This window comes from Panthera onca, chromosome B2 (genome assembly GCF_046562875.1).
Source record: "Panthera onca isolate mPanOnc1 chromosome B2, mPanOnc1 haplotype 2, whole genome shotgun sequence".
NCBI lineage: Eukaryota > Metazoa > Chordata > Mammalia > Carnivora > Felidae > Panthera > Panthera onca.
In genome coordinates this window covers 22,650,813-22,677,662 of record NC_138343.1, presented here as the reverse complement: position 1 = coordinate 22,677,662, position 26,850 = coordinate 22,650,813, and the positions used below count along the sequence as shown (strand labels likewise).

At 44.8% G+C, this 26,850-nt stretch overlaps 1 protein-coding gene across 12 annotated transcripts in view; it reads left to right on the top strand.

Annotated features, from left to right (window-relative positions):
* FARS2 (phenylalanyl-tRNA synthetase 2, mitochondrial) overlaps nt 1-18,527 on the top strand; it is a 538,848-nt gene extending 520,321 nt beyond the window's left edge. For 7 of the 12 annotated variants that reach the window (XM_060614887.3, XM_060614885.3, XM_060614883.3 and 4 more), the window contains one exon: nt 17,303-17,675. In XM_060614887.3, the coding sequence (XP_060470870.2) occupies nt 17,303-17,630 (328 nt within the window). In that variant the 3' untranslated portion in view covers nt 17,631-17,675. Of the gene's footprint in view, nt 1-17,302; nt 17,676-18,237 lie in introns of those variants that run through there. The other 5 variants (XM_060614894.1, XM_060614886.2, XM_060614896.3 and 2 more) reach the window with 2 other exon arrangements.
* Nucleotides 18,528-26,850: the final 8,323 nt, after the last annotated feature.

Genomic DNA, 26,850 nt, shown 5'->3' with positions numbered 1-26,850 from the left:
GAAAAGAGAGCAGCAGATCTGTCTTTTCTCTCTGCTCTATTTTGATTTTTCCTGTGGCCAGAGGTAACTGCAGAAAGTGGTTTTAAAAAACAAAACCAGGGCACCTGGGCAGCTTAGTCGGTTAAGCATCTGATTTCAGCTCAGGTCATGATCTCACCATTCGTGAGGTTGAGCCCTGCATCGGGCTCTGTGCTGACAGCTCAGACCCTGGAGCCCGCTTTGGATTCTGTGTCTCCCTCTCTCTCTGCCCCTCCCCCGCTCACGCTCTGTCTCTTTCTCTCAAAAATAAATAAACATTAAAAAGAAATTTTTTTTATAAACAAAACCAACCAGGATGTATCTTCCAAATCAAGTACAGTCAACAACACAGTGTTTCTGAGAAAGACTTGCCAGCCGCTTCCCTACAGTTTTAATTCAGCCAGCACCAGGGTGATGCTATCAGAGGACCTGCTTAGATGTCATGCAGTCAGAGGTGCTCAAAGGCCAGAAGTAGTGTGGTGGAGAGTGTATAGTACTTAGCACCTGGTGCCTGATAAGTTTCTGTTGATATTAATACTCTTGTTCATTTTTCTTTTTTCTGAAAAATATGGGGACACATCACTTTTTTGTGAACCTAAATAAATGTATGTACTGTTCATTAAACTAATTAGCAATGGTCATGATGCTAATACTAATTATATACTGACTGCTATCTCTTACTATTTATTTTGTGCCAGGCACTGTGTTCGGATCTCCATGCACATATCTATAAAGTATGTTATTAGCCCCACTTTTACAGAGATTCAGCAACTTTCCAGAAAGAAATCACACCTAACATGTGCTGAAAGCTGGTGTATGTGACCAGAGCGGGAGCCCTCAGTTCTGCTGTGTGGCTTCACAGTGCATTTCTGCAAGTAGTTGGCTTCTGTGGGAGGCCTAGGACTGAGGGTAATGCCCAGAGCAGGAGATTGGCTTTCCTGAGAGCTTACTCCAACTTGAAGCAATTCTGGGAATACCATCTAAGAGGGGGACTGTCCCTGAAAACTGGGACATCGCAGACCTAGCTTTCACCTGGTTGTGATCTAAGCCATCATATTATTGTTGCTGGCTTCTCACATCCACTTTCTTTTTGAATTCAGTTTCCTTCCTAAAGTATACTTTCTGTAGGTCTTTCATGAAGATATTGAGTGGTAAACTTTCTCATCATGTTCCACTTTGTGTGAGAGTGTTTTTATTTTGCCATTATTCTAGAATAATAGCTTAGCTGAGTACAATTAATAGGAGTTGACATTTTGTTGGTATTATTCCATTACCTCCTGACCCCTTCGTAGCTATTGAGAAGTCACCTATTTCTTTCACTGTTCTTTTGTAAATTCTGTATTTTTCCTCTCTAGTTGTTTCCAAGGTCATCTCATTGTCTTAGGTGTTCTGCAGTTTCATTACAATGTGTCTGATGTAGACTTTCCTTTTATCCCATTCAGAATTTACTGTGCTTCCAGAGTGTGAGGATTTCATCAATTCTGGAAGTCTCTTGCTGTTATCTTTTCAGATATTGCCTCTCCTTCTTCTCTCTATATTCTTCTGGCACTCGTATTCTATCCTATGTTTCTTACCCTCTCTCCTGTCTTCCATTTCTGTACTTCTTTCTCTCTACTGCATTCTAAGCAGCTCCTCAGATCTGTCTTCCAGGTTACTAATTCTTCATTCAGCTGTGTCTAATCTGTTGTTTTAACCTTTCCACCCATTTTCAAATTATAACTGTGTTTTTATTTCTCTACATTTTTATGTAGGTCTATTTCAGACCTGCTATTCTCTTTTCATAATGTTCTTTCGTATGGTTATTTTAAGTCTTTAAGTATTTGGGGCATTTTTAAATGTTTGAATCCATTTTTAAGCATTTTAAACACTTTTTAGGTTGTTCTTATATCTGAAATTCTTGGGGGTACTGATCCTTCTGCGTTTTTTATCTAATGACTCGGGCATATAATGGTTATTTCCTCATGTGTTCTGTAATTTTTGACTATGAGGTTATGTTCCTTGGAGCTTTTCCTGGAGTGATCCCATGTAGCTAACCTTCTCTCCAGAGCTGCTCTTCATGTTCTTCTGCCAGGCATCCTGGGGTTAGCACCATTTCAGGACCAATTTTATGTTGACTTCTCAGCTTGAGGATCTAAGGCACTGTATATTTTGGATCCAAAAGCCTCTTGTGACACAGGCCTGGGATTTTGATTCTCAGGGTAGACTCCTTTGCATTGTTCTCAGAATCTAGGCAGAGACAAAATTGTTTTGCCCCTCTTTGTGCCAAGCGTATATTTTTTCTTAGTCTACTGTTTTATTAAGGATGCAGTCCTTTAGGGTACCAGCTTTGTGCAGGAATCCAGCTGCTTACCTAGTTCCAACTCCTTGCTTCATGTGGACCAAAGACTTCACCCCTATTCCCAGGTGGACATCAAAATATAAACTCTAGGTTACAGTAACTGATATTTCTCTCTACTCTAGACAGCTGAAGCATTAGGGAGATTTTCCCTTGCTTTCATGTTATCTATTTAGCTATTTTTTTAAAGCCAATGTTCTTATATGTTATTCAACACATCTGGGAGTATATAGCAGTAGGATTTTTATTTTATTCTGTCATCATTCTGGAACCTTCCTCCTTCACTGCTTTCTTATTCTGAGCTAATTGTCATGCATGGAAGAGACAGACATACTCTTTGGTCACCTGTCCCAGCAATCTGTCCAAAGCACACACTGCCCAACTCTACATACTCAGTCCTTTGCCCAGAAAAAAAAAAGAAATCAGCATGAAGTAAGGGAACCTAAAGACGTTGGACCACACTAGTTGTTTCTTCAAGGCATGACAGTGTGTCACATTGCCCCATGAGCCCACAATTGAGGTGTCTTGATACTTTGCCCTTGAAATTAACCCATGGGCACTCATCAAATCTTGCCGAATTATTTATAATGGATAGAATTCAACTTAGGAAGACTGATTATGTTTCTCTCCAGTATACCAGAAATATAAGCTTGATAACATTATTTTGAAGTAAGAAAATATTTATTTTCACTGAATTTGAAAACAAACAACTGTAATTCAATAATATTTTGAAATGGCTTATTGACTTTGACTCTTATTTTATTAGTAGCTTTTTTCCAAGTTGCTGACAATGCTTTACTCACATGACTTCAGTTTTTTCCTAACTGAGGGACTAGTCAGGAGCAAATAGCATTGCTTCTGTCTTATTGAGACCTGGAGAGGTCAATGGATTTATCCAAGTAGGAAAGATATCTGGACCCCCCAAAAAGCTGTGTTGTACTGACCCCCCCCTCCCTTGCCTGAAGCAAAATTGTTTTTTCATGGAAGTACATTTTAGGACTATTCCCTCAAGTTTCATCAAGGAAACAGCCTGATGAAACTCAGCTACTGCCTTGAAATAGTGATATGGTTGAGACATTGGCCACTAATATCAGACAATATTCCCAGCCCAGGATTAAAAACATAGCTTTGGAGGCCTTTGGACACCCAAATTATAAAACTGCGTCTGTTACCTACTATTTGAGCAACCTGGGCAAGTCACTTTTAACCTCTCTGAGCTATAGTTTTCTTGTCTGCAAAATAGGAGAAATAATTCCCATTATGATAGGACTGGCTAAGAATTAAATGAGGTAATGCATGTAGACATACTTAGTGATCCATAAATCATAGTCGTTATTAATTTGAAGTTCCCTGTGTGGAGCCCCACCTGAGAAATTTCTTTTAGAGTATTATGTTGGGGTAAATTTTGCTTTCTTAAAGAAGTGTGGTCTTTTCTCCTCTCAGACAGTACAAACCATGGAATTGATAAGGCTTTCTTTTCATTTTGTTTGCACATTCTAAAAACAAGTGTACTGTCTCCACTAGTTTAACTCACAACCTGCAGATCTCGGTTCTGTGTTCTCTAGGTTTGACTGTGTCTTCATCAGTCTCATACTCTCCCTTATTCTGGCATGTTTGTTTTTATTTTTTTGTTGTTGTTTTATTTTTTTTCCTCCACATTTTCTATTAATGATGAGAATAAAGAGAAACATTATGGTGCGTGGCACTGAGTACATAATAGATCATTCTTCCCTTTAAAATATTTTTTCTTTCTTGTTTCACCCTTTCTTTATACTTCCTCCACTTTCTCTGCTAAGTAATATTTACTAAGGAATATCTTTTTTCCTCTTTTGTGACAAAGTCCTAGTCCTGTTTCTGAAAGCATCCTGTAATTTTATTGGTTACTGTGATATCCCTGTTTAAAAGTCGCTAATGGTGACATTAACAGGCTGAACAGTGTGCCTAGGACAAAAAGATGAGCAGATCTGCTCAAGAAGAAAGCAAGTCCACACATATTCTAGCTGTGACCCTCACTAAGCCCCTTCATCTCCCTGAGCCCGTTCCTGGCTCTGCAGAAGGAAGTGACAGTGCCTGCCTGTCAGGATTGCCATGTAGATCTCAACCAATAAGATTGTGTGGGTCCAAGGCTTTGGAAGCTGCATCACTTTATAATTAACTTTTCTTACTGTTGCTACTATGATTAGTAACAAAGTATCTTCAATTTTACAAAGACTATGTGATGGCAAAGCCCAGAGCTTTCTTTAATTTTATCAATATGTGGAATTTAAGTACTGTTTTCATATAGATGTTACAGGTTTCTGTCAGTGTGGTTTCCTCATGTTAGCTTTCCGGGGGAATAGATGGTCTGGGATAGTTGTGTCTTTCTCTAGATAGTAAAAATAGATCCATTAGGAACATCCATGACTGTGGTATGACTATAACGTAGTACACCCAGCCAGTCCAGCAGCTTGACTTCAAGTAACACTAACCTGCCAAGTGGTCTGTGTTAAAGGCTATATGATGCTGTTTTGTTCTCCAAAGTTGTTTGGAACTCTTTTTTTTTTTTTTTTTTTTTTTTTTTAGGAATTTTTATAGGACAAGCCATAGGCCATATCAGAAAATGTATCTTGTTTACTATATCACTGTGCTTTCTTTTAACACGAAATATTCAATTAGATTACCGTTTCTCCCCAAGTTTAGCACTAAATATTGTTTGGCCATTTGCAGGGATGAAATTTCCCTTTTATTATGGTATATTTAAATAGTCACTTGCTTGCAAAGCACTTTAAAAACCTACTATTTGTAACACTGTAAGACAGCTGTAATCCCTTCTATAAAATAGGGAAACTGAGGCTCAGAGCTGTTAAAGGACCTGTTAAGTCACTTGTCTTAGTGATAAGCTTTCAGATAAGAATCCAGGTTTCTAACTTCTGCAGCCTATCTGCTCTCTGCTGTATCTTCCTGAATTTATACTCCATGGAAGCAAAGATTTCTCTTTATATAGAAGAATATGTTCCCCCAAATGAGCTTCAATTGTATTGTAAGCAAATTTCACTGTGATTTGTAAATTTTGAGATGAGTTCAGGCAAACCATTCATTGCCTCTCTGAGTTTTGCTTCTTATTGTAGAATCTGGGATGTTTTGTTTTTTAAGTTTATTTATTTATTTTTGAGTGAGAGGGAGTGGAGGAGGGGCAGAGAGAGATGGGGGGAGAGAATCCCAGGCAGGCTCTGAACTATCAGTGCAGAGCCCAATGCAGGGCTCAAACTCAAAACCCATGAGATTATGACCTGAGCTGAAGTCAGACACTTAACCAACTGAGCCACTCATGTGCCCCTGGGGTGGTTTTTAAATTGCCCTCCTTGGAGCTTTGGGGATTCTGATGAGCCTCTGGGGAAGGAGGCTGCTGTGGGCAGGAAGCAGAGGCCGAGTGCATGAGATCCTCAAGCCCACTTTAACTAAAGTAGCTTTGCTTTAAGCTATACTCTATATACCATGTAATTATAGGGAACAAAATTGAAGGGCATCACATGGGAGAGAGATTGGGGTTCTGTTGCTTAAGAAAAAAGGCCTGAACTATGGGACTCTCAGATGATGGTGCTCATAGTAATGAACCTGGACTGAGCCCATGAAGGCTTCATCTGCATGACATGCAGGATTGTTTTCTCCATGTTATCATGAAAACTGAGACTTGGAGAAGGTCAGAAATCTGACCGAGATCACATAGCTCAGAGGAGGAGCAGTTAGGATCTGAACTCAGACCATAGGGCCTGTATACTTGTCAGCCCCTCTACCAGAAACTCCTCTGATCACCACCCCTCACCTTCATTCTCCTGGTTAGTTCCTACCCTCTGTAGGATCTCAGCTCACTAACACTTGCACAAGGAACCTTCTCTGACCCACCCATCTGAGTCAATTGCCCTTTTTTGTAGCCTCACATACCTCTTCTTCAAACCCAGTATTGTAGTTGCGATTTACATTTCTTCATAATTCTTTGATTAATGCCTGTGTCTTATGCTAGACTGTGAGCTTCATGAGGTCAGGTTTGTTTTGTTTTGTTTTTTGTTCCATCATTTGGTCCTCAATACTTGGCAGAATACATGACATATATTGAATATTCCCTTCATCTGTTGGATGGATAAATGAAATGGATGGATGGATGGATGGATGGATGGATGGATGGATGGATGGATAGGCAGATGCATAGACAGACAGACATTTAACCTTAGAGACAGTGATGTTAAACATTACATGTGCTGCCTCCAACTCTGACTATCAGTGATCCTAGGAGTCCCTCACTAGGGCTGTCATGGAGCAGAACTGAGGACCAATGAGGACAAACATAGGAAGCACTTGTCAGCTCATTGTAAAGGGGATCTTGCTCTCAGCCTGTGCTGGGGAAGCCTGGAACGGTCTGCCCCAGAAGTACACCAACATAAGGCTTTATAGAAAGAGCTCAATCATGGGCCAGAAAATCTTTAAGGCCTATATGTCTTGGATTCTATGATTCCATAAAATATGTTGCTTGTACAATGAATCCTTAATCAAGATATCACTGATATATTCCAGCCTAGAATGCGATGAATAGTGGGAGCTCATCCTGCCAACCAAGTCTCTATTTTGTCATTCTCTCCCTCAATCTTCCGCTCACTATTTGTCAAGAGATGGTGCTATTAATTAGACTGAGAGAGTCCCTCCTCAAAAACATTTGCAAAATAACCATAAGTCATTTGAAATGTATATAAATTTCTCTTTCCTAATACTTCCTTCATAATTATCTAGACACTGAGTCTTTCTTAAAGCAATCAGCACATTTGATCCATTACTTGCTAAAGAAATATAAGTTATACAACATAACACAATTATGGGTAATTCTACTCATAATAATGGGATTGAGGATAGATCTATAGGATATTCCTTGGTTGGGTGGTTATTAATATCAGATCAGGGGGCACCTGGGTAACTCAGTCATTTGTGTGTCCAACTCTTGATTTCGGCTCAGGCTGTGATCCCAGAGTCATGGGATTGAGCCCTGCATTGGACTCTGTACTGAGCATGGAGCCTACTTAAGATACTCTCTTTCTCTTTCTCCCGCTCCCCATCCTCCTGCCCCCCACCCCTCTCCCCTGCTCACACTATCTCTCCCTTAAAAAAATTTTTTTTACCAGATTGGTGACATAATATACCATAATATCTGAGTAATCCTCTGTTGTTTGTGGGGAGTGAGACCTGAAGTTCACTGAGGACCAGACTCTAGATGCAATAAAACTGTCCAGAGCAGTTATAAGATACTGTAGAGACAAGATCCTGGACTCTGTTGTTTGGTTGATTGCTTAATGATGGATTTTTGTTTGAGGCTTCTTAGGAACATAAGACCCTCCTCTATAATCTCTACCCACCCTGCAGCCTCCTACCCTACCAGTTCTGTACTGTCTACACCCAGACCAGCCACTCTGAACTACTCACGTCTCCTCAACCTGTCCATTGCATGTTCATGATTCTGTCTGTGCCTTTGCAGAAATGACCCTTCCCTCTTACAGGGTCAATCACTTCCTGTACATGCTGTGACCAAAGCTGGCATCCTGCTGTGGTTGTATACAGCCCTCTCCCAGCAAGCAGATCGTGCATCCTCTGGATACCTCTTCACTGGACCATTTATACCTGTAACATACACTCACCAACTCAGCGTTGAAATGGAAGAGGCAAAAAGATATAAGGAATGCCCCTCAGCCAGTCCTTGTGTCATTTTGCCAGCTAGATGCACCCCTTGACCTTCACCTGCAAAAATCCTAATCATACTTTAAGATCTAAATCTAATCTCTTCTCCCCTGCTAATGTTTCTCAGTACTAAGTTATTTACAATCTATGTCGTTCATTTAACATTTAGTGTGAACTGCTTTGTCCTGTTGGTATCCTTTCATATATAAATGTCTTAAGCCCCAAGTAGATGGTTATCTAGCCAGTCCTTCTTTATATTATTTTGGGATACTTGTTCCCCCTCACACCACCACTGAGCTGTGCACAGAACAGCCACTCTGTGAATATTTGTGTGTTGATCAAGCAACTCGTATCTTGTATCTTCCACAATGTCTGCCTCATCACAGGATAAATAATTGCTAATCAATTGATTGAGTTGGAAATGTAGCACTTCACCCACCACAAATCTTCTGTTTTGTAACGTGAGTCATCCACCAAAGTGTCAACACGTTTGGGAAGCTGCCATGTAACAGTAGAAGAGTTAAAGTTAGCTCTGTTGACTCTGGCTTGGCAGACGAAGCCAGGGAGAAAAATAAAACCTCTTCCAAATTTTCCATGCAACCAAAAAGCACAGAGCTTTGGAAATCTGTGCAAAATGAACCATTACTCCAAGTTTGTTAGAAATGTATGAGGATAGCTTGGAAGATCATGGAATCATGGAAAAGAATTGTTCAAGTATGGTTAAATTCTCTGTTATAGCATTACGAGCAGGGCATCGTAAAAATTCATTTGTATGAAATGCAGGGCAGCTTAGGAGACAGGTTAATGAAGTCAAAGTGAGCCATCTGGGGAGGACGGGAAGCAGTCACGTCATACCCTCCAACAGTCTGCCACATGGGTGTCAGTGATCTGGTCGGGTTTTCGTTGTTGTCTTTTGTTTGTTTGTTCTAAATATAAATGTGAGTTGCCAACCTCCATTCCTAGTTATAGTCAACTAGGTTATCTGGGCCAACTCTCCTCGTCAATTTTTTTTTTATTTTAATAAAATATACATAACGTAAAATTTACCATGTTCACCACTTTTAAATGTATGGTTCTGTGGCATTAAGTACCTTCATACTGTTTTGCAGCCATCACGCCATCTGCCGCCAGGTCTTTTTCATCTTCCCAGACCGAAACTCTGTCCCCATTAAACACTAACTCCCCCTCCTCCCTTTCCCCAGCCCTTCGCAACCACCCTTCTACTTTCTGCCTCTGACTTCACTACTCTAGGAACTTCGTATAAGTGGACTTACATGTTTGACCTTATGTGTCTGGCTTATTTCACCTGATATAATGCCCCCAAGTTTCTTCTGTGTTGTAGTATGTATCATATTAGGGATCCATTTTTACAAATGAGAAGTAGAAACTCTGATAATTCATCTAAGGTCACTTTCTGTGTGGCCCAAAGTAGAGGCTATTTAATACTTAGGTACATAATTAATAATACTAATTGTTAACTATAAGCCTGAACTATGCTAAACACCTAACATATATTATTTTCATGCAGTTTCTTCAAAAAACCCTATGAGTTCATTATCTGTGTCTTAGAATGAGAACCTAGATCAGAAATGAAGAACTGGCCCAAGGTTAAGGTCCTCTAGCTAGGCCCTCGTGGCACTGGCTAGTCTAGATCTTGTGCCCCTCCATAAGAGATTCTATTAGATGATTTCCCCAAAACAATTTTCATATGTATATACATGCATGTGGGGGGCAGGAACATGGGCCATGCTCCCCAGGAGGCGAGAGCATGAACACTGTCCCTCCTGAGGAGCTTAGCATGAGACACTCATTGGGAAGTACCAGGAGAAGTTACAGGGATTGATGGAAATAAAACCCTGGGGGTGTTTGGAAACTTCCCTGAGGACTTGACAAGTGTTTGATGTGAAAAAGCATTTCTTGCCTGCAAAACGTGCGTCTCTGAGGAGCTCTTAAGTTGCCACCACGCAAGATGACTGGGAACTGGGGAGGGGGGCGGGGGAGGCAGGTTTGAAAGCAGCTCTACTCAAGCTGCACCCAGCAAGTTCCTTTTTCCCTGGCTCTGACTCTCCCTCCATCAAGGCCTGGATTGGAGTTGTCTTTCCCAAGGCAGTAACTGTCAGAGGCACCATCTGGTTTGGTTTCTTGTGACTGACTCCCAGGAACAGAAATCCCTCTGGGAAGAAATCGTAACCACAGCAGTGGCAGTGACAGGCACTGCTGGTGCTGGCTAGCTAGGAACTGGGGTGGGGAGGTACCTCACTTAGAACGGCCCACCAGGGAGCGTTGAGCCTACAACCTACCATTCTGAGAATAAGAAAAGCAGACCTCTTAGTTCTGGAAAGTGTGGGGGTAAGGGATGCAGGGCTAGAAAAGCGTAGTTGATGGAGAGGGGCTATAAGTTGTCCAGAGTGTCTGTTATAAGTCGAGGTCCACCTTCTACAAGAAGACTTTCTCAGTGGGCTCTACCAAGCCGTAATCCAACCTCATGAAGCCAATTCCCTTCCTTCTTGCTTTGATCATGAATATTACTAATGCATCTTGTGTTCATGCATTAGCCTGTCAAGAAATTGCCCGCCAGATCAGGGCCCCTTTCTCTTTCATTCCATGCAGCTTGCAAATGCTGCTTGCTGGCTGGCTGGCTCCTTTCCTCTGCATGTGCATTTGCTTTAGAAACTTTTCTGTCCTCTGAAGTAACTGGTGGACTGTTAGAGCTGGAAGGGGGCCTCGAGCCCATTCAGTCCAGCCATCTCACTGGGGAGGCCACACAGATGTTGCTGGGGCTTGGACTAGGACCCGGGTCTCCTGCCTCCCACGCCTATATTCTTTCTTTACATTAAACCAGTGATATCTCTTTCAGAGAAAACCCCAGAGCAGTTCATTAGGAAAGTGATATAGAATCACTGTATGCTGTCTTATAATCAGATTTTATTTTCTCCTCTTTTTTAGTGTATATACATATACTACATATATACTATATATAGTATATTATATATTTTTATGAAATATGTATGTATATATGAAATATTGTATATATGTATATATGAAATATATTTCATATATATATTTCATATATACATATATATATGAAAGGTAAAGAAGAAAAAATAATTTACTTAATTTCCAGATGACTTATTTAAATGGTGCCTGATTCTGAGTGATAATTCATCACTCTCCCTGACCTGTCCTCCTCACTGAACTTTCCCAGCCACAGCTAACCAATGTGCTCATGCTACCCTTGGCCACAGGTCAGATTCCAGGCCCACAAAAGGAGATTTCAAAGAAGGATGTAAGAAATACAGGTCGTCCTCCCCGTAGTGCCGTTACTCTCCTGATGCATCCTGGGAATAGGAGAAGGAGATGGGACAGACTAGGGGTTGAGCTCTCAGGGCAGCAGCCTCCATCCTAGCAGGCTCCAGACATGCCCTACTCAGCCGGCACAACCCCAGGAGTAGGGTGGTGACCCTCACTTCACAAGGGGTTAAGTAAACTGCCCCAAGTCACACAGAAAGCAACGGGCAGAGTAGGGACTACAACTCAGGTCTCTAGGTGCAAATTCTGGGCTCCTCTGCATTCCACCAGGCCCCTTTTCATTCTGTATTTTCAGGAGCAGCCTTGAACAGATACTTCCTTCCATTCTCCTTTTCCCATCATCCTGTTCCCTTGCCTGAGCCAACCCCCACCCCCACCCCGTGAAAGCACTCTGCACCCTCCTGATGGTGCGCGGGACATTGCCTTGTGGGGCTTCCCACTGACCTTCTGCATGATACATGCAGGAGACACGTTAAAAGTGAACAGGGGAATCACTGTTTTCTTTACTCAGAAAATGGAACCCACCCCATGGCAGCACCTGGGGCAGGAATTTAGAAAAAGACAGTGACCTGAGTAGAAGAGAGTATACATAACCTACACCCATATCCTCTGTGCTGTGTATAGGACAAGAGAGATACGCATTATACATGTGACATCGCACATAACCCATGATACTGGAAACAGGGAAACATCAGGTAGTTGTGTATCCTCAGAAGTGAATGAAAGGATCCAGTGTGAGGCTGACCCGTGTGACAGACCAAATGGACATTATTGTGTTGAGTAGTCCCAGCACGCATAGGTGGCATCTGCAGTAACTGCTGGTGGTAAACGATCTACTCCAGGATGTGTCCAGTGGCCAAGAACATGAAGTAGCTGCTCTTGTCACAGATGGAAAAGCCAACCACTGTGGGTGTTGCAGGAGCTGAGCTTTGGCTGCATCCCATGGAAGGGTTTTATTTCACATTTGGAACCTGTCTAGTTGCCAGAGTAAACCAAGTGGTTGTGTAATAGAAGTAATCCAACCCTCGCTAGCACTCAGACCCCTTGTCCCTTCTTTCCAGCGATGCTTGGTTAGCCCCACGTTCTTTCAGAGTCTATTGCTGGCACCCTGGGAACTGGAGCACAGCCAGTCACCTAGCAGTACTTTTGATACTTGTTAATTTTATCATTTATTTGGTCAGGAAGAAAAGAAAGAGCTAGGGCAGGATTCCTCTTAAACATGTCTGATTTCAACACTCCTCTACTAATCCAGACTCGATCATGCGCAGCACCCAAACATCCCCTTCCATAGGTTTAAGGTTAGTTAGTGCTTCGGGAGAAGGAGGCCTGAAAATACAGCCTCCCTGCCCACAGGTACGCCCACCATGCAGCCCAGCGCTGCCACCTGCCCACAGGGGGCTGCCCCTCAGTTCCTGGGAGGGGGGCGGGCAGCCGGACACATAGGACAGCAGAGTTCGATGCACCTTGGCAATCACACCGGAGCAGGGAACAGGACCCAAGGAGAAGTAAGTTTCAGAAAAAGTTCTGAGCCATGTTTCCAGCTTCATGAGCCAGGTTGGATCTCTGAGAATGAGAACTGAAGGGAGGCCAGGTAGGAAAACACAAAAGGTGGGAGGCTGGTTAGAGCAGCGAACCACAGCATCGTTCAGCTCCTCTGTGCGCGGGCAAGCATGGGCCGTCCTGTGTCCTTTTTCTCACCAGAGGTAAGCCCCTGAGTAGGCAGGATGATCTGGATCCCTTTCACAGGCCCTGGAGAGCCCAGCCTCGTGTTACATGAGTAGTCCCACATAGATGCTCACGGGGAAGCACCAGAGGAAAGAGTCATTTGCTGAAGGAGGATGTGAGGTGGGAGTGCCGCATGGCTGATTTCAATGCAGCACCAGCCCCATCACGGAGATAAGGGGAACAGTCCTCCACTCGGGCTCCTCCCGGGTTGCTGCAGGACCTCTGCAGACCTCTGGTCCCCAGATGTGAACCTGTTGGGTCGGGACTCCCCTCACTCGCTTACCTCTGTCCAGCTCGGTGCCTGGAACGCGCTGTCTGTTCAAGAACTGAATCAGTCCTTGAGTTAGACAAGTGATAAGCCCTTGAAGCTCAAACATTCTCAGGTTCTCAATCCAAAGTCTCTGTTAAAAATCCAAGCTCCAACCAGTGACCAACTCGTTTCCGCCAATATCCTAATGCAGTGAAATTCCAGCACCAAAAGAAATGTTTAGACTCTTCTTCAGACTTACTGTAAGGAAATTTGCCCTCACAAACTCCATAAGGGATTCTCATTTCTTCTGCCTATGACTAGAAGCTGTCAGGTACAGAAGAGAGAATTGTCAATGTAGTCTCTTCTCTCTTTCCGGGAAGGTTTCTTGTCTGAAGGCTGTGCCCACGTGAGTCTGGGGGGAAGGCTTTGGCAGCTTCACTCTGCCCAGCCAACTGTGGGTGGACAGGAGCTGCGACTGCACCCCTCCCAACCCCCCTTTTATGCTCTCCCTGCAAGCCCTCTTGATTTCCCACCAGCTGTTTGGCTTTGCAACACGCCTTTTAATGGCCCCATAAACAGGAAAGACCTTTTTTTTAATTTTTTTTTATTTTTATTGTTTTTAATTTTATTTTTTATTTTTTAAAATTTACATCCAAATTAGTTAGCATATAGTGAAACAATGATTTCAGGAGTAGATTCCTTAATGCCCCTTACCCATTTAGCCCACGCCCCCCTCCCACAACCCCTCCAGTAACCCTCTGTTTGTTATCCATATTTAAGTCTCTTATGTTTTGTTCCCCTTCCTGTTTTTATATTATTTTTGCCTTCCTTCCCTTACATTCATCTGTTTTGTCTCTTAAAGTCCTCATATGAGTGAAGTCATATGATATTTGTCTTTCTCTAATTTTGCTTAGCATAATACCCTCTAGTTCCATCCACAGAGTTGCAAATGACAAGATTTCAGTCTTTTTGACTGTCAAGTAATACTCCATTGTATATATGGGAAAGACCTCTTAAAAAGCATCCATGTTCCAGGGATTCCCACTCTATGTCACAGTTATGCCTCATGTCTGGCTTGTTAGTCAAAGAGCAGAGCTAGAAAGGAACATGGGCTTACTCCATCTCTTGAATAGAAGGATTAAAGGCAATTCCCTTCTCAGTAGCTTGCAAGCCTTGTCACTTCTTAGGAAAAGTTAGGGTAGAAGGAAGAGGCTGGAGAAGGGAAAAGAAGACAAGGAGGAGTGTGGTGGAGTGCTCAGGCATGGTAGCTAATATTGGGCTCTGAAACCAAACTGCCTAGTTTCCTTGTGTGTATTTGTAATGAGGTGAAAATTAACCATTTTTGGGGCGCCTGAGTGGCTCAGTTGGTTAAGCGTCCGACTTCGGCTCAGGTCATGATCTCATGGTTCGTGGGTTCGAGCCCCATGTCGGGCTCTGTGCTGACAGCTCAGAGCCTGGGGCCTGCTTCGGATTCTGTGTCTCCCTCTCTCTCTGCCCCTCCCCCACTCATGCTCTGCCTCTGTCTCTCAAAAATAAGTAAACATTGAAAATTAACCATTTTTGAAGTGGGCGGGTCATTGGCAGTTAGGACATTCTCGATGTTAGGCAGCCACACTACCTACCTAGTTCCAAAGCATTTTCTTCACCCCAAAAGAAAACCTTGTGCCTAATGTTAACCTTCACACTGCCAGTTATCTTACCAGCAAAAGATGCGCTTATTTGGAAATGACAAGAATTACAATATGGAACAAGCCAGCTACAGCACAATCATAAGCAAATCCAACAAACACAAGTGAAGAATATTATTTTATAGAGAAGGAGGAAGTTGAGAGGGGTTGTTTTGGACAAAAGTTCATTGGAGAGAAGCAGGAGTTCAGGGTGATGGTGGTTTCTCACTGGCTGTGTTGCAGGAGTGGTTGATCTCCTGTAGGAGATGCAGTGTACATCCTTCCCTGTTGGGACCTGTAATTGACAATTGCTTCCTGTTGAGACTATTCTGTTGAGGTCTGTAACTGACACTTCCGTTGGAGTCTGTAGTTGACAATTCTTCTTGTAATTGACATTGAGTGGAAGGGCTCTCCCTTGTAGGCTCCCCTTCTAGCATCCCAGTCCCCTTTATTAATTTTCACACCATTAAGCGGTTTCTACCTGTACCTCCTTCCCCCACCCTCTGGCAACCGCCAGTCTGCTTTCTATCATGTGGATTTCCCTATTCTGGATATATCATGTGAATGAAATCATGCAGTATGTGATCTGCTGTGTCTGGCTTCTTTCACTTAGCATGTTTTGGGGGGTTATCCACATTGCAGCATGTATCATTAATTCATTCCTTCAATGACGAAATAATATTCCGTTGTACAGGTCCACCATATGGCTATACCATATTTTGTTTATCTATTAATCCATTGACGGCCATATCCACTGTTTGGCTATGAAAATTTTCGTACAGGTCTTTGTTTGAATACATGCTTTCAGTTCTTTTGGGTGTATATACCTAGGAGTAGAATGGCTGGCTCATATGGTAATTCCATGTTTAACTCTTTGAGGACCCACCAAGCTGTTTTCCACAGTGGCTGCACGATTGCATTCCCTCCAGATTGCCTGGTTTCAAATCCAGCCCTGCCACTTAGTAGCTGTGTGAACTTGGGCAAGTTATTTTGCTCTCTCTGCCTCAGTTTCCTTATTTTTATAACCAGGACAAGAGTGCTAGGAATTCAGTGGGGTTTTGATGCTTACATGAGTTAATGCCTGCAAAGGGCTTACGGTGGTTCCTGGTACATAAGAAGCACTATATCAACGCTGCTCTCATTGAGTGACAGTGAGGGTCATGGCAGATAAAAGGTTGAGAAGCTTTTTGACCACAAAAAGGCCACATTGGGTGGTATAAAAGAATCAAAAGAGCTCTAATTCAGATACTTGGAGTTGGGCACTGAGGGCACCCCTCCTCTTGAGAAATCCATTGTCTTAACCTGGTCAGTGACGAGCCATGAGACCCTTCAGGTCTGTGACCCTGTAGTTCTTGGGGACAACCCACTCCTCAAGGATGAGGAGACTCATGACCAATTGCCAGCTCCACTGCTTTCAGTCCTCCCAACAAGCAAATGAGGACAGGAGTATGTCCTACCAACTAAAATCTTCAAAAAGAAGTTTCTAGAAAACAAAACTAAATCTTCTTTCTCTCCCCAGTGATGTTAGGAAAAGGCAAAGCTGGTTGATTTTCAGTTGAAGCTACTGAATTATCACCAAATATTCTGCCAAATTTTATTTCTCTCAAATTATAAAATTAATCCATATGTTTATGATTCATTTACACCTCACTCATCAAAATGTTTTATAAAAGCTGTTTGAATCCCGGGAATCCTTCTAGGGGCCTTCTGGGAAGCATATAGAGACAAGTTGATAAATTTTTCCCATTCATCTTTGGTTGGGCATCCCAGCATGCAGAGTGGCCATATTACAAACTCTTCAGCTAAGTAAAAGATGCCTGAGTGAACCAACGAAAGCACATACCAACAGTTGCCACAAGGATACTTTTGCCTCACACTCATATAGTTCTTCATAATTTGCAGAGCCCTGTCCCTTTCTGACTAGGTCTTTGCAACAGATTGGAAAGGTTGATGGTGTAAGTGCTATGCTGTTAATCTCTTTCAACAGAGGAGAAACTGAGACCCAGGAAAGGTGTGTCGTGGCCCAGCTGCCACTGACTTGCAGGGGGCCTCTGTCTCCCTCACTGGCACAGGGAATTAGGAGGCTAGTGGAGGTGTCCCCTGCAGTGGGCGTAACTTGACATGGCTGTGCCCCCCACCTGCAGGAAACCATCACACCCTTGCACCATCACCAGGTCACTGACAACCTGGGCCCCCAGATCCTATCACCACACTTGTTCTAGTAAATGTTGGCATCATCTTCAAGCATCTATGATTCCTATGCCCTCCTTCTCACTCCTTAACTAATTTTTCCTCCTCTAGAATCTTCCATCTCTCAGAAACTCAGGATGTTGCAGCCTCCTTCCTTGATGATGTCAAATTGAAAAAAAGGCCTGTCTTTTGCACCTGGGGGAGGCAGTGTGGAGTCTTTCCAGTGGCCACAAGAGGCCCAGTGCCACTGGGCACAGTTGGGCTGTACTTTCACAGTGGAACGCTTCTTAAGGACCCCAGCAGGGCAGGCCTTGCCTTTCCAGCAGCAACGGAAGGCCTGTCCAGTATACCTGAAACACACAGGCACACCTGTGGAGAAGCACGTTCACAGAGCAGCCGCACCAGGAGCTGTGGCTTCACGTGTCTCTGTGAAGACTAAGTTCTGCAAAAGGCCCCCCACTACCTGGAACTCGGAAGCATGTCTGTATGGCACAATTGTCTCTATGCTTTCCATGGCCTGTTAGAGGTGCAGAGTGATACCCCTCAGCCTTTTAGGTGGCTAGAGCCCCCAGAGCCAATCCCGGCCTTGTGACTGCAGTGTGCCTTCCAAATATGTTTTCTGTGACATGAGAAAGGTGGAGGCTTGCTGGCCTTGGCTTCTGACCATCTCTGCTTGGCAGAGTCCCCTGAGGAACCGATAAAAAGCCCAGAAACCCAGAGCCCACATCCCACCTATCCAGGGCTTGGCCCAGGAAAGCAGACTTGTAAGAAACGTCCTGCCCAGGGAACTTGAATGCAGCTAGTTCAGTGGGAACCAGCATTCTTGATTATTCAAGTCAGTGGTCTCCCAACCACCACCTCTCAGGAAGCCTGTAAGAGGTGCAGGCTGTTAGTGATGGTGATGTCTCTGTCATACCATGCCAGTAGGCCCCGGATCCCATCCTATTCTCCTCTGGGGTTGATCTGGTCAGAGCTGGCAACACTGTTCCTACAGGCGGCAGGCACGTCTGTCCCTCACTTACCTGCCTTTCTCTTCCATTCTCCAGGACACACAAGACAAGCCACTGCTACCGAATCACCTACCGCCACATGGAGAGGACCTTGTCCCAGAGAGAGGTCAGGCGTGTCCACCAGGCTGTGCAGGAGGCTGCCGTGCAGCTGCTGGGTGTGGAGGGCAGATTTTGATGGCACTGCTTGGACCAGGCTGCAGCCTCTCGGGACTTCAGGATTTGTGAGGGAGAAAAGGATATTGTTTGTAGGCTGAGGCATCAGTCATGTTTTGATAAATGGGTCAGTTTTAGGACTTTCAGAAAATAAAAGATCACTCTTGAGAGACTGTTGACATAGTATCTGTCTTTTATTTGGGAAAAGAGGAGGGAAATGGAACGATAATATAAGAGTTCCCTCCTATTCCTTTAAGAAATGCTTTGCCCGTTGGCACTTAGTGTGGTTAATTGGTCCCTGGGTTCCATTAAAGTGTAAACACCAGGCATGATTTCTTGCCTGACAGGCTCTTCCACCCATGTAATAAGTGAAGCCACACAAAGGGATATCACAAACTCAAGATACCAGAAGATTGTTTGAATCAGCCTCCGTACTTACTTTCTTCTCTTCATTTTCTCCTTTGCAAAGGGCAGGCTTCAAACAGGGCACTAATGAAATGCCAGGACCCCCCTCAAAAGTGAAGGCAGTCACATGTCTGCATGGGGCAGCGTATTTCTTGCTTTTCATAAACCCGTGGCTCAGAGTCAGGCTCTGGCTTCACTCCCTTCTGGCCCACTGGCGAGAAAAGAAAGGAGCAAGAGGCTGGGAAGCACGCAGGGGCCAGGTCCTTGAATCCCTGCGAGTTTGATTGCCTAACAGGAGGCCTCTGCTTCCGGAGACGACCTTTAAGGAAGAATATGGGGCTTTGATGTTCCCCCCTTTCCATCCCAAGCACTTTGTAGTCTGCCTGCCTCGCTCCTGACCATTTTTAATAATCAGATTCCATCCCTGGCATGATGCTGGAGGCTGATGGACGACCACAAGGGCTGGAATAAATATTTGATGAGGGGTGGCCATTATCGGCTAGCAGCATGGGGGGTGGGCAGCTGCTCTCCAAAGGGGCCTTAATGTCATTTTACAGTGTTATTCATTTGTACTTTTCCTTTGGATTTTCAAGGGAATTAAGGGAGCAGTGCCCCAACTCCTGCACCCATGCATGGCATCAAACTGCTGTCCAGGGTCCTGAGGCCCCCTCGATGCAGTTACTAAAGCGGATAGATCTTGTGTGGAATGCACACCATGATTAGTAATATCTTCTTCAGGAGCGTTTGCCAGCAGACCGTTTCCGACTAGCCTTAGGCTGTGTTTCAGAGAGCCATCTTCTCCCCAAGACCAGTTAGGCATTTATTAATATTCTGTAACAACCCAAGTTAGGTGGATAACACCCAGAAAATCATGGTGCCACCCCATGGCCCACAAATATTTGTCCAATACTGTGCTTGTGCCAAACCTTATACTCGGGCCTGGGGTAGGAGTGACATTCAGGAAGGTTCACAGAGGAGTTTTCTGAATGTTTCCTCTCAATACTCTATAATGTATATCCATTATCTAACATTTTACTAATGAGGTACTAAGGCCTAAAGATGTCACAGGACTAGACCGGGAACAATACCCTCACACTCAGGCCTGCCGCCTCCAAATTAGCACCTTCTGCCTACATAGACATTGGTTGGTGGTCGGGTCTGTGCCTCCCTCCTGCTCCTTGGGCCTCTGTTCTGTTCTAAGAACTCCAGTTGCATGAGCTTGTGCTGACCCCCTCTTTCTAATCTAGTAGGCTGACACTCACACCAAAGCAGACCCGCCCCATCCAGCTCTTGACTTTTTTCATGGTTCCCATAGGAAAATAAGTAATGAGAAAGGAAACAATGGGAAAGGTAATTTAATCCATAAGACGAACAGCACCTTGCAATTCAAAAACAGACAATTCTGTATAACGTAGAGCATGGTGACTAACACCAGCACCGTCACTGTGACCCTCCAGAATGCTCGGTTCCCTCCTTCATAAAATGGGAGTAATAATAACACCTACTACAGAGGTTGATTGTGAGGACCCAATGAGACCTCTCATGTGCTATACTTGGCATAGAACCTGGAACCTAACAAGCCAGCAGTAAATGATACCTGCTCTGATCATGATTCAGGTGGGAAACAGTAGAACCGTGGAATATTGCAACTGGAACAGCTCCTAGGAGCAGCCACATCTGCCCCTAACTGAGTGTCTACACATGAGGACCCTGGAGTCCGGAGGGGCAAGATGGCTTCCCTGAGGGCATAACTAGTTACTGTAGAGCTGTGCCCAGAACTGGGCTTTCTGGAGCCGTTTTCCACAACACCACACTGAGTCAGGCATCCTGAGCATGACTTTACGTGAGAGGCAGGAAGGCTCAGGCTAGGGTTGCAGCCATGTCCTGGAGTTGAAGGCCAAGTATGCTTCAGGCCCATGCATCACTTATCCATGTCAACAGGCCTCTCAAGACGCCAGGCAGCCAGAGGTCAGCAGACACTGGCTACTCTGAAGGTCATGGTGATAAACTCTGTGACCAACTGCAGCTCAAGGGTGGAGCCATTTACCCCTTTGTCCCCTCCTTGCTTTTCCCTCTTCCGGATGAGTGACACCGTGCTGAACTGATTCCCCTGTGCTGTACCCTGTGACTTATCATTCCTGGAACCAGCCAGTCACCACAACACTGGCCCAGTGCTCCCAGCCATTGGCTGGTGGCCTGGTAGTCAAGAAAAGAAAAAGGAAACCCTTCGACACTGGATGTTCTTTTATTTTTTAAATTCATTTTCATGCATCAGAGGAAATGAGTGAACTCAAAGAATTTACGGCAGCCTCCAAATGCCCACACGTGGACTCTACTTACTGAGACACCCCAGTGGGCACATTGTGTCCTCCATTCTCATGCTAGGAGTCTTCCAGTCTTCACAGTGACTACTGTCACTCAGCACTTACAGGCTACGAGCCAGGGCCATCTGCCTCCACCCATCTGTAGGCCACGTAAGTATTTGCCTGGTAGTGGAAGCGTCACATGACAGTGACATTGATGTGGCTGATATCGTGGTGTTTTGGGCACAGTACTCCACCTTCATTCAGCTGTTTAGAGTGGGGACCGCTGTTCTACACAACTGATGGAGCCATGGAGTCATAGAAAGACCAAGTCCAGCCCTCATGGAGTTTATATGCCTCCTCTTATTCAAACCTCACAAGCCCCTAGAGCTGGTCCCATTATCTCCCATTTCCAGGTGCAAGATTAAGGTGCACAGGGAAATGTTACAAAACCAGCAGCACTGGAGAAGGTCCTTCTGACCCCCAGGCCTGTACTCTTAACATTGCCTCCCACTCCTCCCTGTGCACCTGCCCAGGCACTGAGACAACAGTAGTCAGGGCTGGAGTTCATTCTGGACCACGGAAGAGGTGATGGACCACATAGTGGTGGAGACCTCACCTGCAGGAGCTTCAAGTTTCAGGATAGTGACAGAAGCTACAGACAAGCCACAGGACCTCTCAGTGAGATGCGTGGTCATCTGATGTAGGCTCTGGGGGCCAGCTTTGGGTTCTATGTCAAAACCACTAGAAGCCGCTTTTTATCTTCTGATGCTCAAAACCTTCAATAGATTTATACATGTAGCCATTGCTGCTTCTGGACAGAAAGTCAGATTCAAGGTCACTTTCAGAGTCAAAAAGGTCAGCTCCTGAGTGACAGGGGAGAACCAAAACTGAGCAATCTAGGACCCTGTAAGGGCAATCGGTGCTCCCAGGAAAGTGTCCCAGCACCGGGATAGGGAGGAAATGTGGTTATTCCTGACCTCAGCAATTACTCAAGGTCGTGTTGACTCTGAGATTTCTGGGTGGCTTCTGTACCCAGAAATGCCTTACTGCTTTGAAAGCAGTCAAGAGAAAACAAATTACTGGTACTTTTTTCCTCCCATCCCTGAGCCCTGTGGCCATTCTCAGGAGGGGAGCGGTGCAGGGATGTTCCACTGGGCACAGGGCCAAGCCTGAGGCTGAGACCCAGGTCTAAACCCAGCTCTGCTCCAGGTGGGTCATCTAGCATCCCTAAGGCTTAATTTCCTCCACACTAAAACAAAGGTGGTAATCCCTGCCCTTCTTACTGCAGAGTACGAAATGAATGGCTCAGCAAGCACTAAGAAAGCTGTGCGTAAAACTCTCAAGTATTTCATGTTAACCTCACAACAACTCTGAAAGTAATCACAGTATGTCTGCTTAGGGGTTGAACACATCAAGCCCAAGGCCAGGACCAGGCTTCTCTAGTCAGTGGGTAATAGAGCTAGAATTTAAGGCCATGTGTCCGTAAGACTAAAAAGCCTATGGCCTTCCACCATGCCACATCTGCCACATGTCTGCCACGCACGGAAGAGGGATGAAAACACCATCACAGCACATTGCCCTCTGCAGCCGCAGCAATAAAACAAGGAACTCCCCCCTGTAGCCTTCTCTCTCAAAATGAAGGCTAGGGTGTGTGTGTGTGTGTGTGTGTGTGTGCACGCCTAATGTGGACACAAGCCTCATAGAGGGCTTGGTGTTCTCACCAAGAATCAAACAATGGAGGGGACGCCAGACCACACTGAGTTAACAGCAGAAATCAAGGAGGCCACTTGAGACTGGTTACACAATAAGGATCCATCCAGAAAGAGAATCAGTGTGCTACACCCTAAAGCAGCACTTCCCAGCCCATGTTCCCTGCCACACCCTCAGCTACTGGCCATTCCTGGGCAGGGTGAAGGTGCACCCGGGGCTGTGTACAGGTCATGGCTGGCCAGCCAGACAGCAGCACCTCGTCTTTCCCAGTCAAGAAAGGATTTTGGAAGACAATGTGTGGACTTGCCATTTTACAGGGAAAACTTTAAAGTCTATTTTTAACATCTTTTCACCTATCAAGAGTGAATTATTTGGGGTGTCTGGGTGGGTGGCTCAGTCAATCTTCCAACTCTTGGTTTCGGCTCAGGTCATGATCTCAGGGTTTGTGAGTTTGAGCCCCACATTGGGCTCTGTGCTAACCGTGCAGAGCTTGCTTGGGATTCTCTCTGTCCCTTTCTCTCTGCCCCTCTCTCCCTCGCTCTCTCTGTCTCTCTCAAAACAAATAAACTTTAAAAAAGAATGAATTATTTGAAGTCATCTATACTTTATTATTAATAAGAAATAACTAGGGTGCTGAAGCAACTCCATGGAAAAAAGAAAGTCTTTTCAACAAACGGTTCTGTAACTACTGGTTATCCGCGTAAGAAAGAAAGAAAGAAAAGAATCTTGACCCTACTCCACACTTCACACAAAGAATAATTTGAGATGGAGCATAGAGCTAAATACAAAAGCCATAACTTGTAAGGCTTCAGGAAAAAAACATAAGGGACTATCTTTGTGACCTTGAATAAACAAAGATTTCTTAGCGAGGACACAAAAAAAACTAGTAAAGAAAAAAGTGATAAATTGGACTTTTTCAAGATTTAGAACTTCTATTCTTTGAAACACATCATTAAGAAAATGAATAGGCAAACCATAGATTGGGAGAAAATATTTGCAACCTGTATTTCACAAGGATTTATATCCAGAATGCACAAACAGTTCCTACGATTCAATGGTAATTTAAAAACAAAACAAAACAAAACAAAACACCCTTTGAACAGAATGAGTGAATATTTGAACAAACACTTCACAAAAAGATTTATAAATGGCCAATAAGATGAAAAGATGCTCAGCCCTATTAGCCATCAGGAAACACATTTATGAAGTGATCGAGCAGATGGAACTAATCTACAGTGGCAAACGCAGATAGATCAGAGGTTGCTTGGGCCTGGGAAGTGATTGACTGAAAGGGGCACATGGGGCATTTTTAGGTGATGGAAACGTTCCATATTTTGAGAGGAGGGCAGTTACGTGGACAAATGCATTTGTCAAAACTCATCAAACCATACACTTGAAGATCTGTGCCTTTCACTGCATGTAAATTATGTATGTACAGTAACAGAAAAATTGCCAAGCTGCTCTCACAGCCAAATGAATGCTACAACTCCAAAGCAGAGAAAGCTTCTCAGCTGTGTGGAAGCAAGGATTCTGGAAGACACGGGTAGAGAAGTGTCCAGAAGGATGCTGGGGGTGCACCTTGAGGTGCAACCATCTCCAGGAGAGGGGCAACACATGCGGGGGAGACTGGGTGAAGGTGGAGGAGTGAGGGTGCAAGACCACCCCACACAGGACACAGGCGAGAAGTGATGGAGCCCTCAATGGTGTCCTTGGAGCTGGGGTACGTTGGGCGACTGGCTGGCTGACTCAATGGCACAGAGAAGAGAAGGAGGGGCCCCAAGGGTTGCTGATAGAGCCTCTGGTTTAGCCATATAGCTTCTCCCCAAAGTCCTTCTGAGCTAGAGCAGCACGGTGACAGTAGCCATACTCCCCTGCTCCAGCTGGGGCATCAAGCTTACAACAAAGCACGTCCTGTGTCCATCTTCCACCCGGTGGGAAGCACCCAGGCATCACAGTGAAGCCCAGCAGATGCTGATGGCTTCTGGGATCCACAGAGCAGCTCCCTCCCACCTAGGGGAGGTTCATACTGTGGCCGGATTGAGAAATCAGACTCCCGTGACATTCTCCCTCTTGCTCTCAAGCCACCAGGCCTGACTATAGTCAGCGGTACTCCTTCCCTGGGTCAGAAGCTGGGAGGACCTGAAGGCTTGACCAAGGGGTCAAGATGCATGCTTTAGATAGATGTGAGCGGGGGCCCTGCCACTGACTGGCTGGGTGAACTTGAGGAGTTCCTGAGCCTCCTGACTCAGTTTCCCCATTTTACAAACGGGGGCACTAATCATACTCATTGTGATGGAGGTTAGGTGAGCTAAGCCATGGGAAGCTTTTAGCACAATGAGCTGTTACAAGTGTAGCAGTATTTTTCTGAAGCCCATGCTGAGAAAATGTTCTGGAACTGGTTGTGGGGGATGGATGCTCAACCATGTGAATGTATTAAAGTCCACGGAATTGTATGATTTGAAAGAGTGAATTTCAAGGTATGTGAATTATAATCCCAATAAAACTGATATTTTGGGGGTGCCTGGGTGGCTCAGTCAGTTAAGCGTCCCACTCTTGATTTCAGCTCAGGTCATGATCTCACAGTTTGTGAGTTCGAGCCCTACATCAGGTTCTCTGCTATCAGCTCAGAGCCCCCTTTGGATCCTCTGTCTCCCTCTCTCTCTGACCCTCACCTGCTCCCCCCCCTCAAAAATAAATAAGCATTAAAAAAATAATAATAATAAATAAAACTTATTTTTAAAGCATTAAGAATATTGACATTTAATAGTAATAAAATGTTATAAATATATATTTATCATATGACCCAGCAATTCCATTCCTAAAGTATTTCCCAAGAGAGATTTTAAAAAAGGATCTTCCTGAATTAGGACTGATGTGGATGTGATGTGCCTTCTCTGAAACTGGCAGCCAAGTCTGTCTTCCACTCCTTCCCTGGGATCTGGCCGCACCGAGGATTCAGCCAGCAGCTCCCACACAAGACTTGGAGCATATTCGACCACACACTTACCAGGGATGCTGTTTTCTGGTGATTAAAATGGAGTGTTCTACTTTCTGCCTTCTAGCACATGGACCTGGCAGCCTTCTACCCCTCCCCAGGGCTGGAGGGGAGGGCACTTGACCTCAGAATGGCTCAGTGGGACAGCTACTTACTGTGTGATATGGGGTTCCTGAAGTGTGAGCGTCACCCAAGAGCTTATTAGGAATGCAGAGTCCCAGGCCCCTCCCCAGAATGCAATCAGAATCTGCATTTAATAAGATCCCTGATGATTGGCGTGCACTAGATCTAAAGAAGCTTTGGGCTAGAGCAATGAGCACCTTCCAGAGCATAGAGGATTGAACTGCTCATCATTAAGGCTTAACCGGGCTGCAGAGAGAATGAGGAAGAAAATTCCACCCCTCAGATCCTTGTCCCCTGTTAGGAGCTGAACTGCATCTACCCAAAAAAGAGCTGTGGAAGTCCTAACCCCCACTTACTGCAGTGTGATCTTATTTGGAGACAGGGTCTTTGACAATGTAATTCGTTAAGATGAGATCATCCTGGAGTGAGCCCTGGTTCAGAAGGCCCAGTGTCCCTGAAGGAAGACGGCCACATGAGGACAGAGATGCACACAGAGGGAACGCCATGTGACATGTGATGATACAGGCAGAGATTGGAGTTATGTAGCTCCAAGCCAAGAATCACCAAAGATCGCCAATAAACCACCAGTCACCAGGAAGAGGCAAGAGAGGATTCCAGAGGCAACAGAGTCCTGCCGACACCTTGAATTTGGACTTCTGGTCTCTGGAACTGTGAGAGAGTGAACTTCTGGTGTTTAAGCTCCCCTAAGTGGCACGTACTTAGGGCAACCCTAAGAAACTAATATAAGCCCCAAGCCAGAGGGACCGGCCCTCCTTCTCATTAGGACTCTGAAAAGAGGGTCACCTCACAGTTGCCCCTCCTCGCGGAATCTGCCTGGGAGTGAGCTGGGAAGCTGGAGCTGTGGTGTGTTTAGGTGGAGAGAGGCCTTCAAGTCTCACTTTCCCAAGAGACACTGGGTTTCTCTGGCCTTGAAGGAGCATCTCATGGGCCCCTTCA